General features: G+C 32.6%; 1 protein-coding gene across 4 annotated transcripts; it reads left to right on the top strand.

The window, feature by feature from the left end:
* The first annotated feature begins 9,600 nt into the window (after positions 1-9,600).
* On the top strand, positions 9,601-12,390 carry LOC112097678 (probable terpene synthase 9). 4 transcript variants are annotated; one of them, XM_024182994.1, is made up of 7 exons: positions 9,601-9,965; positions 10,074-10,326; positions 10,415-10,796; positions 10,941-11,159; positions 11,257-11,395; positions 11,560-11,817; positions 11,992-12,390. In XM_024182994.1, the coding sequence occupies exons 1-7, from the start codon at positions 9,726-9,728 to the stop codon at positions 12,295-12,297; spliced, it is 1,797 nt and encodes a 598-aa protein (XP_024038762.1). In that variant the 5' UTR covers positions 9,601-9,725; the 3' UTR covers positions 12,298-12,390. The 4 variants fall into 4 exon arrangements, with proteins under 4 accessions (XP_024038762.1, XP_024038756.1, XP_024038753.1 ...); XM_024182988.1 differs by having other exon boundaries at positions 9,719-9,965; positions 10,412-10,796; XM_024182985.1 differs by having other exon boundaries at positions 9,719-9,965; positions 10,050-10,326.
* The last annotated feature ends 2,881 nt before the right edge of the window (positions 12,391-15,271 follow it).

The raw sequence follows: 15,271 nt of genomic DNA, 5'->3' as shown, positions 1-15,271 counted from the left end.
TCCGATATCTTATAAGTTCCATCACCTATTTATGTTTGAGAAAATGTAAATAATTATGTTGTTCAGTGAAGTTATACCAAAAAAAAAAAAAATAACAAAACAAAAGTTGTTGTTTCCAAAGAATAAAAATAACAATAATAGGTGAAATCCACCTTGCAACTTCCAAAAAATAAAAAAATAAAAAAATTCTTTGCATTTTTCTCAAACATACACTTTGTTTTCCTTATTTCCTTTCTTTGTTAACCATGTCCCTAGCCTACGTTACATCCTAATAAAAGTCCTTCCTGATTTTAGGGAACTATAATCTGAAGTAGAAGCTAGTTATATGGGCTAAAAAGATGTAGTGGTGCATATAAAAAAAATAAATAAATAAATTGGGTTGACTAACAGTTTTTATTTGACTTGAGATCGTATTATTTTTAAGCTGAGGGCATATTTATTTCATCTTGGTGAGAGCATGTGATATCACTTCTTCATTATTTTCTCTCAATTACCATTCATTGGAGTGACTATTTTTATTGGGTTTAATTTATTTGTAAGAGTGTCACTACTTCCAGTGAGATTTTGGGGTTTGACATGTCATTCTTGAAAGTAGCTATAACAAAGTCTACTGGGCTGATTCATGTGGATGGTTGATGTGGGTGTGATGTTGCTTTAGACTGGAGATAATGCTTATACTTTTATTTGATTGCTATCATTAATCTGATTGAATAAACACAAGTGTTTCTAAAAAAAAAAAAAATCATTTTGAATTTGAATTTTGTTTTCGCTTTATTTGCTAGGGACTAGCAATAAGCTGGTTGGGGGGTGTGTTGAGTGTTAGAAAATGCATATTTATAAAGGAGAAAACCGTCATTTTACATTTCAAGTCTTACTAACAACCCTTACTTTTATGTATTTAACATTCTTGTGATTTAATTACGTGTGTTTTATTTTAATTAAGTAATTTATGTATTTTAGGGGCATTATAGTCATTTCACAATAAAGGAGAGATCAGACGGCAAAACAGACATCACTTTTGAACTCAGAACGGTCGAAAACCTTAGGAGGAGCATAAAAAGAAAAATGATACTATTCACATGTACGGTACTATTCACGTATACGGGATTGTATACGTTACTGTTCACGGCACTGTTCACATAGACGGATCGATGACGTGGCATTGACCGATGATGTGGCATTGACTGATGAGGTGTCACGATCCTGGTGGACTAAAATTCTTATGTACTGTTGATGGTGACGTGGCAGCATATCAGTGGACGAAAAATCTCGCGTACGGTGCATGCATCACACAGGATTATTTTCAACCAAACCGCGTTACTATTCATCCGGGTTAAACCGCGTTACTATTCAAAGTCGGGTCAAACCGTGTTACTGTTCATCCGCGTGGTCAAACCGTGGACTGTTGACTGATGACGTGGCGCAATCCTGAGCGTCCAAACTGTTTTTAATCCGATGGCCATGATTTACTCCATGTATCTATAAAAAGGGGGCCTCTCCCCCCTAATTTGATGTCTCTGAACCCATTTTTGGGATCCATTTTCTGTAATTCCCTCTCCATCTTGTATTTTCTTCGTATTTTAATAAATTCCCATTTTACCCCTAGTTCAACTATGAGTGGCTGATTTTCTTTCAAGCTTGGGTGAAGGTGAAGTCTCAACATGTGTCATGGGCTTAATTTGGTAAATTTATTTTCTCTTCCCCTCTAATTTTTGTGGATGTTTTGACTTCTCGTCGACAAATAATAATAGTCTTGTCTAGATACCGCCTTGGTTACACCGGCTCTCTAGTATAAGGTTATTATTATTTGGCACGATAAGCCCTTAGCACCATATTGATTAGAGCGTGGTTCATGAGGTGTGGATTCCCCCCTCATGATTTAATTGGCATTAATACGGATTATTTAGCCCATGATGCATGTTGATACGGATCCAGATACCCAAGTACGTCATTTCAATATAATTCTCGTCAATTTATTCTCGCCATTTCAATACCAATTTTAGAATTTATCCTCGCCATTTTAATTTAAGTTTTAGCATATTCCAAATCATTTCCACCATAAATCCAATCACCCATTTACAAAATTAATTCTACACAATTAAAATCCACCTCCTCGTGGGATCGACACTCGTCACCATAGATCTATACTACAATAGATTCGTGCGCTTGCGAGTACATTAAAATTTGCACAACATTGGGCAGCATTATCTGTTTTGAAGAAATTCCCTGGTTAGAAAATCAGGGATAGAATTTGTATCTCTTTTAATAAACTCAATGTCAAAATAAAAAACCCTTAAAATGGCTTGCCAACGTGCAAAAAATTGTTTTGATGCAATGTTTTGAACATCTTTTTCTAAAACATGTTTTGCAGCTTTGCAATCAATTCTAAGTAAAAATTTTTTATTTAACAAATCACTTTGAAATTTAGATATGCATAAAACTATAGATAAATTTTTTTTTTGATAGTAGAATAATTTCTTTGACATTCATTCCAATGTGCAGAGACATATTGTACTATCTGTTCTTTATGATTATCAACTTGTTTTAGTATTCCTCCATAACCTAAATCTGATGCATTAGTTTCAACAATCTTAGGTAATGCAAGATTTCCAAGAAATAAACATGGAATATTTTTAACAGAATCCTTTATCGGTTTAACAGCTTTAGTGTGCTCATCAGTCCATGCAACAGGATGTTTCTTTAATCTATTATGCAATGGCTTTGAAATCCTATTGATGTTTGGACAGAAATCAAGAACATAATTTAAACTACCTAGAAATCTATGTAATTGAGTTTTATTTAGGATTTTATTAGGAAATTTCTCTGCAAATGCAAGAGATCTTTCAATAGGTGTTATGGTTCCTTTGGAAATATAATGACCAAGGAACATGATCCTTGTTTGGAACAAGGAGACTTTAGAACTAGAAATGGCTAGACCAGCCTTCCTAGTGGCAAGATAGAAAGTCTTTAAATGCTTGAAATGTTGATCAATTGTTTGGGAAAAGATCAACACATCATCAATATAAACAATGCAAAATTCAGAGAAAGGATTATAAATATCATTCATAATCCTTTGAAATTCTGAAGATGCATTCTTTAATCCGAATGGCATAATAGTCCATTCATACTGTCCAAAAGGAACAGTAAAAGTAGTTTTATAACGGTCTTTGGGATGAATTTGAATTTGCCAAAATCCAGATTTCATATCAAATTTTGAAAAAATGAATGCAGAATGTAGTTTCTGAAGCAAATCCTTTTTATTAGGTATGAGATACCTAATCCATTTTAATGCTTTATTAAGGGGTTTGTAATTTATGACTAATATGGGTGTTCCTCTTTTTATCTCAGAATTCTTATTGACATAAAAAGCAGCACAAGACCATGGAGACCTAAACTTGACTATGAGACCTTTAGATTCTAAATCTTTTATCTCATCTTTGCAATGTTGTTCCAATTCCATGTTCATTTGGATTGGACGGGCTTTGGTAGGTATTTGCTTTTCATCAAAAGAGTTTTCATAAGGCAAATCAACCAAATGTTGTTTTCTGTTCCAAAAAGCAGATGGTAGATCCGCACATATTTCTTTTTCAATGAGGTCTTTAAAATCAGAGTTTTTTCTTTTTACAAATTCATTTTGTAATTGGTTTTCGATTCTTTGTAAACTCAAATCCTTTTTAAAACAAATCAGGTCATTTTGTTTTGATTTGAGGAGTGTATTGATTTGGTTCTGATAAATAGAACAAGCTTTAACAATATTCAAATTTCTTGTTTTAGGTTTTTTCAATAAAAGAAAAAATAAGTTTTTTGGTTTTTGCTTTAAAAGATATATTATCATAGTTGACAGTATAGGGAGTAATGAGATTGATAAAGGAGGTTCCTAAAATAACAGTATGGTGTATGTCATTTGTAAGAATAAAAGAAGTCATGAATTCAAAACCATTGTTATGAATAGAGGCGTCAACTTTAGATTTGACATTAAGTTTTGAATTATTAGCGGTAGAAAGTCTTTCATTCGTTTTCTCATGAAACCTTCTGGGGACAATATTTTCTTTAATGCAATTTAAATCAGCACCAGTGTCAAAAAGGGCAATGGTGTCAATTTCAAAATCTTTAAAAAAAATCAAGGTAATTTTAATCAAATACTTTCTTGTGGTGATTTGCTTTAAAACAAACAGAAAATCATTGGGTATAGATTCAATGTTTTCAAGACTTTGTCCTCCATTACCACTATCATCAGATTCTGATTCTTTATCAGAATTATCCTGGAGTTGTCTATGTAAGAGAAGTTGAATGGTTTCAGAATCATTTTTTTGTTTTTCTTTCAACTCCTTTATCTCAAGTTTGATTTCTTTAATCTCTCTTTGAAGGTCTTGGATATTGGGAATTATTTTCTTTGTTTTCTTTTTTTCCAAGATTTCAGTTAGGTCATATGTATTCTTTTTAATGGTAGGGGCTTTAGAAGTTTCTGCTTTATCACCTAATTCTAAGGTTTTTAGAAGCTTATCAAGATACTCCTTTTGAAGAGTAGGGTCAGAAATGTGTTTAACTAGCTCAAGAAAAGTTTCTTGTTCTTTAGTCAACACATTGAATTTTTTTGTCTTTAATTAGGATTCTGTATCAGAATCACTATCACTGGATACAGATGTATCTCAGTCAATTAACTCATCAACCTGTAGAGGCTCATTGTTTCCCGATATGGAAGACTCAGAGTAAGAAGACTCTACAAGCAAAGGGGCCACTTTAGAGAATATCTCTTCATTTAGGTCAAGTTCATGGAGCTTTCTGCTCATTCTACAGAATTTCGCGGTACGACCTTTCTTTCCACATTTGAAACATGTGGCTTCTTTGTAATTGAAAGGAGCTTTTGATTTTGCTATGATATCTTTCCTTTTAGAGAAATGTGGTTTGCTATAAGGCTTCGATGGTTTCCTATAGGAAGGTTCTCTAAACTCATTGAAGGGTTTCCTATGGCTTTTAGACTTGTAATGTTTCTTGTAAGGTTTCGAAGAACACTTATCATTACAATCCTTAGAAGTGGAGGCTTTAAATGGGTTATAGTTAAACTGTTTACAGAAACTACCTCAGTACCTTAAACCAATCTCGTTTTAATGCCTCTTCTATCTATGAATGGAACATAGATGGTATGTCTGAGTATAATATCCTAGGATTATTACAACAGATGACCATGGCAGCTAATGCCTATAAAACCCAACAGGGAACCTCTAACAAAGCCATAGCAGAGATTCTCATTGCTGGCTTTACTGGTCAGCTTAAAGGATAGTGGGATCATCTCCTCACCAAACAACAACAATTAGATATTTTAAATTCAATTCAAACAGATGAGAATAGAGCCCCCATCTATGATGAATTCAATAGTCCAATTCAGGATGCAGTCGCTACCCTGATTCTGACTATATCCCTTCATTTCATATGTGATCCTTCACACCTTAGGGATAAGAATGCTGAGTTACTACACAACCTGAGAAGTAGGAAGCTTAGTGAATTCCAAAGCTACAAAACCACATTCTTTACCAGACTCTTCCTTAGGGATGATGCAAATCATATAACTTGGAAGGAAAAATTCCTTACAGGTTTACCTACCCTATTAGGAGAAAAGGTTAGGAATTCTATTAAAACCTTTTATGACAACCGTATTCCCTATGATGAGCTCACATACGGTGAACTTGTCAGTTTTATTAACAAAGAAGGTTTAAAGATTTGTCAGGACTTAAAATTACGGAAACGATTAAAATGGGAGCTTAGACAGTCTAAGCAAGAACTAGGTAGTTTCTGTAAACAGTTTAACTATGACCCTATATATATATATATGTATTTCCTATAATTATTTTTGCCTTTATCTATAGATGCATAGGCTGAGAATAAGAGAGGGGATGTCGTAAAATATGTTCAGTGCTGCATGAATGATGAAGGCGTATTAGCAGAAGAAGCAAGAGACTGCATACAAGTTTTATTCAATTAAGCATGTGCGGTATTTAGAAAAATGACCACCAATTAACCAAAGAAAGATTCAGAGAGAATTCGAATAAGGAATAAAGATTTGTAGATTTTAGAATGATGATTGATCGAGTTATTGTCAAGCAGACTGAAGTTAGATTACGCCTTTTCCTTTCTCATTAGGTCTTTTGGGCGTTAGGTTTGGTATTTATAAAACCAAGCCAGTCTCAACACGATTTAGAATAATTTTGAAGAAGAACAAATAGGGATTTAAAAATTAAGAGCATAGTGATCCTTAAAAGAAAAAAAAAATTATCTTTGCGCATTTCTATCAAATGATAAAAATAAAATATCTAGATAGTGTCCCAGGAGATATATCATTTTCCAATTTACAAACATCACCCTTGAAAGAACTTTTTATGACACTACAAAAATGAAAATGAGATCGGAAATTAAAACAACATTTATTTATTTATCATGATGAGGAACTATTTAGTGTGAACAGAACACACCTTATAGTATGCAATTGCATGTGTATGATGACTTAGGAGATTTAGTGAGTGCAGTCAGATGCCTAAACAAAATCCATACTACGAGTAATGCATTAAAGAATGGGATCAATAATTAAAGGGAATATATTGTCCTTAATATTTTCCTGAAAATCAGCGCTACACATCTCAAAACTTTTATCTCAAAAAATTATCCTAAATAATATGGAATTCATCAATTGATGGGTGAGTAATATAATTAATTTACTTGAATCTTGTGAAAAGTTATCAACCACTCAATAAATGACACATTATTTGGGATAAAAAATTTCAGATGTCTATCATTACTCTTTCTTAGACACCGTGTCCATCTCAAAATTGGTACAGGCATTGAGCCATCCCCGCCAAATTCATTGCAATCCCCATAAGCACGTCGCAAAAGTAATGTGGGTTTCCACATCGATCACTGTTTATCTTTATCCATGCGTCAATAGATTTTTAGTTTTTACTTGTCACTCTTAGGCTTTGTTACTTAATGGAGTGGGAGTGGAAAGTGTGGGTTCTCCTCACTCCAGCGTTTTTTTGCTCATCTAGGGAGGCGAGTGAGAGACCCACTCTGAAAGACCTAACTATTTTTAGAGTGAGGAGTGAGGTTCTTACTCCCCTGGTAGGAGATGGGAGTGAGAATACACTCTCACCTCTTTCTTTTTTATCATTCCCTTATTTACTATAATATTATTACATTTATTAAAATAAAGATAATATTACATTTACCTAAAAATAATAATAACATATTTAAATAATATTACACATATTAAAATTGCTAGTAGTAAACTTATTAAAATAAAATATTCTTCTATTTAGTTAAAAAAAGATAATTTACATTAATTCTAAGTTAAAATTATTAAAAATAATATTATTATATTCACAGAGAATTAATAATATTACTATATACTATTTTATTTGAAACTATAATATTAATATATTTATTTAATTTTAATAGTTTTATGTTTATTTAATATTAATAAACAATAATAATGAATAGTTATTAATAAACATAATAATTATGTTATTTCTATGAAAATGATAATCTTATACTTTGTATCTAGAGTACTTCACTTAATTTCCTCTGCAATATGGGCGTTAGCGGTATTTATCATGTACTTCTAGACTGTTGAAGAATCTTTTCCATTCTTCGGCTATGTATGGAAGGATAGAAATAAAATGACCACAATTTTGGGTATTCACCTAATCTTATTAGGTATATGTGCTTTTCTTCTAGTATGCAAGGCCCTTTAATTTGGGGGCATGTCTGATACCTGGGGGGGGGGGGGAGTGGATGTAAGGAAAATTACCAACTTGACCTTTAGCCCAATTGTTATTTTTGTTTGTTTACTAAAATTCTTGTTTTGGAGGAGACGGGCGAACTATTAGTGTGGATGATTTGGAAGATATAATTGGAGATCATATATGGTTAGGTTCCATTTGTATATTTGATGGAATCTAGTATATCTTAACCAAGCCGTTTGCATGGGCTCGTCATGCACTTGTATTATTAGGGGAGGCTTACTTGTCTTATTGTTTATGTGTTTTATATGTTATTGGTCATTAGTAATAATGTTTTACCGTATAATTAATAATAATATTTCATTTGTATTGCTCTTATCAATAATTTTTAATTTATAAAGTTAAATTAAAATTAATAAAGATTGTGATTTACATAATTAACAATATTAATAATTATTTTTAATTTTTATAATTAAAATTAATAATAAATAAAAATAAAAATTAGTAAAGCACATGAATTTCTGTTTTGCACTTGGAAAGATTGAAAAGTGAAAAAAGTGGGTGCGCAAAGAAATCTACTAGTAAAGAAACTTGCCGCATACATAATGTTGACGCTAATTTCTGGTCAACTAGAAAAATGAATAAATGAAGCACGGGGAATTTATGTGGCTCAGCACTTGATCTACTATGTCCACATGTGTAGAAAGAGTAATTTTCACTACTAAATAAGATTTACAATGAAGTTGTTTTTTTGTTTCGCTATTTGCTCATATCTCTTTATTTATCAAGAGTTCTTTATTCATAAGACAATTTAGATATCCTCAGTCCTCGATAACTCCTTGTTTTGATCATTTTTTTCACTTAATATAGAGTTTTATCTGATACCAACATGCTATCTCCATCATTTATCTCCTTTTTAGACTTGCATTTGGCTTTGAGAGCTTCTAAATTCCTCTACTAAGTTTAAATAAGGGGTTCTAACTATTAAATGCTAACTACTGAGCTTATTCAGTTAAACTTATCTCCCATGATTGTACTCTTGGGCTATCATGCACTCCTGCAGCTGTGCTCTACTGCAGTCGTGCTTTTTTGACTTATCAAGCCCTCACGTTATCATGCTATAGCTATGCTCTCCTATAACCATGCTCTCTTGTAGCTGTCCTTGTTTGAAATATCAAGCTTCATGCTCTCATTCTCCGACGTAGCTGTGCTTATTTGACATATTAAGCTTCCTATCGAGCTTCTATGCTCGCATGCCTTTTTAACTTTTCACATTTCTTGTTACAACACATAAAACGTTCTTTCAACTAAGCTATAAGTGGTGGGATAATTCATTCAGTGAGTTTTAAAGTGGGACCATCAATAGGTTTTTGTAATGGAATTCATTAAATTTAACGTTAAAAAGGTTATCATGCTCGCATGTAGCTACGCTTAATTGATGTGTTCAACTAATTTTTATTAAATTTAGATTTTATAAAATTGTAATAATTATTTTTATTAAAATTTATAATTTTACAAAATTTTAATAAAAATAAATTAATTAATTTATTCAAAAATTATATTTTGGATTGAATTTAATCAATCCGTGGATTGGATTGGATTGGATTGACAACTTCTCTCTCTCACTCTCTCACACGTGTGTGTATATGTTCCCTGTTTCTCAGCTTATTGTTTTACTTTTATTAACTTCTTAACCGCCTCTTTTTATTTATTTAATTTTTCACATATGTTAAAAAAAGGGGTATGGTCAAAGGTGGATAGTCAACTTTTTGTTATTTTTATTTTTTTTATTAATAAAACAGTCAAACTTTGTGCTTATAAATTTCTCGCATTTCCCATGAAAGTGTTCATCACTAGCACTGTCTTGCAATTGAATTATTGTTTAGATTTATTGCATATACACTCCAACAAGATTTGTTGAAATTCAAAAAATATCTCATCTTTTTGCAATCACTTAGCTCGATTGCATAAATATATACATATATACATATATATATGAAAATAAAATTAGCTTCCGTCACTTACACATCAAGTGTTGTCAGTGTTCATGCTTGTAAAATCTTGTTCTCACCAAGTGTTGCCGCAAGAGGCAAAAATGGGCAATCAAGATTAAATAGAATTATTGCTTCTAATATCTCTGCTAAACCGCCGCAAGTGAATCAACGGCGGTCGGCTAATTACCATCCTAGCATCTGGAGTCCTGAACTCATAGAGTCATTTACCACCGATTATAAAGTAAGTAACTAGAATTAATGCATTTATTAATATTCATTTGCTTAACAAGCTATCTTATTTACATTGTTTCCAACATCAATTTAGCTTATGTTTGTACGTATCTACCAGTATGATTTGTATGCCGGCCGATTGGAGAAGTTAAAGCAAGAGGTTAAGAAGTTATTTTCATCCACCAAAGGATCTTACGACAGATTAAAGCTAATTGACTCATTGCAGAGGTTGGGAGTGGCTTATCATTTTGAACAAGAGATTGAAGAGGCTATAAATTTACTCACAAAAGATGTTAGTACACTCAAGGATCTCAATGAAACAGCATTGTCTTTTCGGCTTCTACGGGAACATGGCCATTCAATTAGCACAGGTTGGTTAACATATATACAAAATCTTTCCTTATTTTTTATATTTGTGATTCTTATTTTTGTGGATCATGCATGGTATAAATTAAGCAGATGTGTTCGACAAATTCAGAAACGCGGATGGGAAGTTCAGTGAGAGTTTAGAAGGGGATATAACAGGCCTTTTGAGTTTATATGAAGCTTCATTCCTCGGATCAGTTCAAGAAGATGTTTTAGAGGAAGCCAAGAGCTTCAGCACTAAACACCTAAATGATTACTTATCAGGGAAGTTGGAGACTAATTTTCTTACTGAAAAATTACAGCAATCACTTGATATCCCACTGTATTGGAGAATGCAAAGAAATGAGGCTCAAAATTTCATCGATTTATACCCAACAGATGATCCAAAAAATTTGGCGTTGTTGCTGGAGCTAGCCAAGTTGGATTTCAATTTAGTACAATCCATACACCAGAAAGAACTTAAGGAGTTGGCAAGGTCGGTCAGCTTGCATCTATAAAACTGCTTTCGTGAAGATGCGTGTGTGTGTGTGTCTATATATATATATATATATATATATATATATAAATGTATGTATTTCCAATTATTAAATTTAATGTAATCGTTATTTAATTTGTGTAGGTGGTGGAGAGAATTGGGTTTCAAAGAGACATTATCATTCTCAAGAGACAGATTGATGGAGAACTATTTGTGGGCAATGGGCATTGTTTTTGAGCCCCAGTTTAATAAATGCAGGATTGAACTCACCAAATTTGTATGCATCTTAACGGCCATTGATGACATGTATGATATATATGGATCATTAAATGAGCTTGAACTGTTCACAGATGCAGTAAAAAGGTGCAATAATTAACATATTTGGAGATTGGATTATTAAGCACACACCTTTTAGCTAATAATATTTCCTACATTTATATGGCTGACCCTTTTTTTTCAGGTGGAATATTGGGGCCATGGAGAAACTGCCATATTATATGCAGATTTGCTATTTGGCTATGTTCAACTTTGGAAATGACTTGGCATATGATGTTCTCAAAAATCATGGCCTGAATTTGCTGTCTTACATTAAGAATGAGGTCGCTAATAATATGCTAGGACATTTTGAATTTTTCATTCTTTAAGGCTCCCTGTTACTAAACGAGTTTGGTTGCTATTTTGGACTTTAATCATACAATGAATTTCTTTAACGTCTATTAATTTAATGATGATTGATGCATATCTTATGATTATTTTATTGCAGTGGGCAAACCTTTGTGGATCGTATTTGGTAGAAGCAAGATGGTTTAGTGGAGGGCACAAGCCAACTTTGAACGAGTATTTAGAAAATGCCTGGACTTCTGTGGCAGGCCCTGCAGCCATCGTCCATGCGTGTCTGCTACCACCCAAAGAATGCAAATTAACTAAACATTCACTAATTAATTGCCTCAAAGATGGCTATGAGGTTATCTATTGGTCATCACAAATTACTCGACTTAGCAATGATTTGGGAACTTCCAAGGTGACTACTCTGATCCGATACATACATACATACATACATACATACATACATACATACACACACACACACACACACACATATATATATATATATGCATGTATGTATATTTTGAAAAAAAGAAATATGCTTAATTAAATAATATAGTTATTGTTGTCTTCATCTATAAATGTATAGGTTGAGATTAAGAGAGGGGATGTGGTAAAATCTGTTCAGTGCTGCATGAATGAAAAAGGCATATCCACGGAAGAAGCAAGAGACCGCATACAAGGTTTATTAAACTATTCGTGGAAGAAGCTGAATGAGAATAGAATCGCTAAAAGTAATTGCCTCCCAAATACATTGATGAAAATGTGCTTAAACATGGCAAGAACTGCACAATGCATTTATCAGCATGAAGATGGCATTGGATCATCAAATGGGGTCACTAAAGATCGTTTAGTCTCTTTGATCCTAAGCCCATCCCTATCGAACAATAATTAAGAATCCTTATTATCGTGTATGTTTTTACTTGCCATTATTTCCAAATAAAGCGCTTGTCATGTAGTTCGATTATATATATATATATAATTAGCACACTCGCTACCCATTCTATTATTTTTCCTTTCGTTCAGCTTCTTAAAACATTGTTGACCTCATATTTCTTTAAGAAATCAACATTCATACAACCCAAATATGAATCACATATTTTGTCGTATGAAATGAAAACATTAATGCTAGAGAAAGGAGTAGATGTGCAATCTTTTGAATCTTTATTAAAAGTGGCAAGTATCGTAGAAAATAAGCAGGAAAACCATAAAGATTTAAATAAGCATAATGATCTAGGAAGCCACGTTCATGAAAGTCATGAATTAGAAAGCCGAGAAGTTGAAATTTTAGATGACGAAGAGGTGCACATGTACTTACAAGATATTATGAGTGTAGAAAACGAAGTTGAGTGCTTATAGTCTAATAAATGGCCCCAAGAGTTTAAAAACAAAGTAGGAGAGCTAGAAAAATTAGAGATAATAGGTAATAATCTAGTTAGAAAAGATAATAATGAAGTATATAAGATATTTTTATGAATATGCTAATTATTTTTGTAAATATTGTAGTGACATAGGAAGTCTTGGAAGCATAATAAATGGTAAATAGAAGAGTAGAAAACTTTATTGTAGACTGATTAATCAATTTAGGACAACACCTAGCAGTCAACTTAGGAAGCTTAGAGAACTCATCCTGGGGCTTGGAGAGTTTCTTGAAACTAGTCAATCAACACTTGAAGAAGAAGAAATCTAGACTATGTTAAAGAATTGTTTGAAAGGAATAAAGATCTGTTGCAAAAAGGTGTAGGCAATTAAAAACCTAAAATGAACAACTTAATTAATTTTCGGAAATACTGTTTAACATTACTGTTCACGATTACTATTCATCTGCATAAAAAATATTAATTTTCTAAACATGCAATAAATTGCAAAAAATAAATGACACGGAGATTTTTACGTGGTTCGGATTAATCATTTCTACATCCACGAGACCATGCCCAAATGAAAAGCAATTCACTAAGTTGAGATGTTAGAACCTATGGATTTACCAAAATTAGATGAAATCTCTTACAACTAAAATTTTATTTCTAAAAAACTGTGTAATGAACAGCACCAATCAATAGTTCAAAACATAATATCACAATCTTAATTCTCACACAGGTCATTAAATATTATATCGCATACCAAAATTTATTAGTGAATAATCAACAAAGATTATTTTAATTTCCTCAAACCATGTACCAAAGAGCACAAAAATAGCGCAATGGAACATACATACCTTGTTACTTACAAGAACACCAACATGAACTCACTAAATTTGTTTGTATCTTAATGGCCAATGATGACATGTATGATACATATGGATCATTAGATGAGGTTGAACTCTTCACAGATGCAGTAAAAAGGTGTAGCAATTAACATATTCGGGGATTAGATTATTAAGCACAATACTTTTTATTAATAATATTTCTTGCTTTTATATGGCTGACCATTTTTTTCTTTTTTTCTTTTTTAGGTGGGATACTGGGGCCATGGTGAAACTACCATGTTATATGCAGATTTGCTATTTGGCTATGTTCAACTTTGGAAATGACTTGGCATATTATGATCTCAAAATTCATGGCCTGAATTTGCTGTCCAACATTAAGAATGAGGTCGCTAATAATGTGCTAGGATATTTTGAATTTTTCCTTTTTCTTTAATGGCCCGCTCATTACTAAACGAGCTTGGCTACTATTTTGGAATTTAATCATACAATGAATTTCTTTAATGTTTATTAATTTAACGATGATTTATGCATATCTTATGATTATTTTATTGCAGGGGGCAAATCTTTGTGGACTATATTTGGTAGAAGCAAGATGATTTAGTGCAGCGAACAAGCCAACTTTGAACGAGTACTTAGAAATTTCCTGGACTTCTGTGGGAGGCCGCCCTGCAGCCATCGTCCATCCCTGTATGCAACCACCCAAAGAATGCAACTTAACTAAACATTCACTCATTAATTGCCGCAAAGATGGCTATGAGGTTATATATTGGCCATCACTAATTACTTGACTTAGCAATGATTTGGGAACTCCAATGGTGATATATATATATATTTACTATAATTATTTTTGTCTTTACCTATAGATGCATAGGCTGAGATTAAGAGAGGGGATGTCGTAAAATCTGTTCAGTGCTGTATGAATGAAGAAGGCATATATATTAGCAGAAGAAGCAAGAGACTGCATACAAGGTTTATTAAACTATTCGTGGAAAAAGCTGAATGAGATTAGAATTGCTGAAAGTAATTGGCTCCAAATACAATGGTGAAAATGTGCTTAAACATGGCAAGAACTGCACAATGCATTTATCAGTATGGAGATGGCATTGGATCATCAAATGGGGTCACTCAAGATCGCTTAGTCTCGTTGATCCTTAAGCCTATCCCAATCGAAAAATAATCAAGAATCCTCATTATCGTCTATGTTTTTACTTGGAATTATTTCCAAACCAATAGCTTGTCTTGTAGTTCGATTATATACATATACATATATATACATACATATATATTAGCACAGTCGTCTACCCAATCTATTATTTGTCTTTTCAATCTGTTCCTTAAACATTGTTAACCTCATATTTCTTTAAGAAATCAACATTCATACAACCCAAATATGAAGCACATATTTTGTCGTATGAAAAGAAAACATTAATGCTTGAGAAAGGAGTAGATGTGCAATTTGTTTAACCTTTATTAGAAGTACAAAGTACCGTAGAAAATAAGCATGAAAGCCATAAAGAATTAAATAAGCATAATGAGCTAGGAAGCCACGTCCATGAATGTCATGAATTAGAAAGCCGAGATATTCAAACTTTAGACGATGAAGCGGTAGATATGTACTTACAAGATATTATGAGACTAGAAAACGAAGTTATGTGCTTATAGT

This window comes from Citrus clementina, unplaced genomic scaffold (assembly GCF_000493195.1).
Source record: "Citrus clementina cultivar Clemenules unplaced genomic scaffold, Citrus_clementina_v1.0 scaffold_9, whole genome shotgun sequence".
NCBI classification, from domain to species: Eukaryota; Viridiplantae; Streptophyta; class Magnoliopsida; order Sapindales; family Rutaceae; genus Citrus; species Citrus x clementina.
Note: the sequence above shows the minus strand (reverse complement) of the source record. Positions and strands in the feature narration are given on the sequence as shown.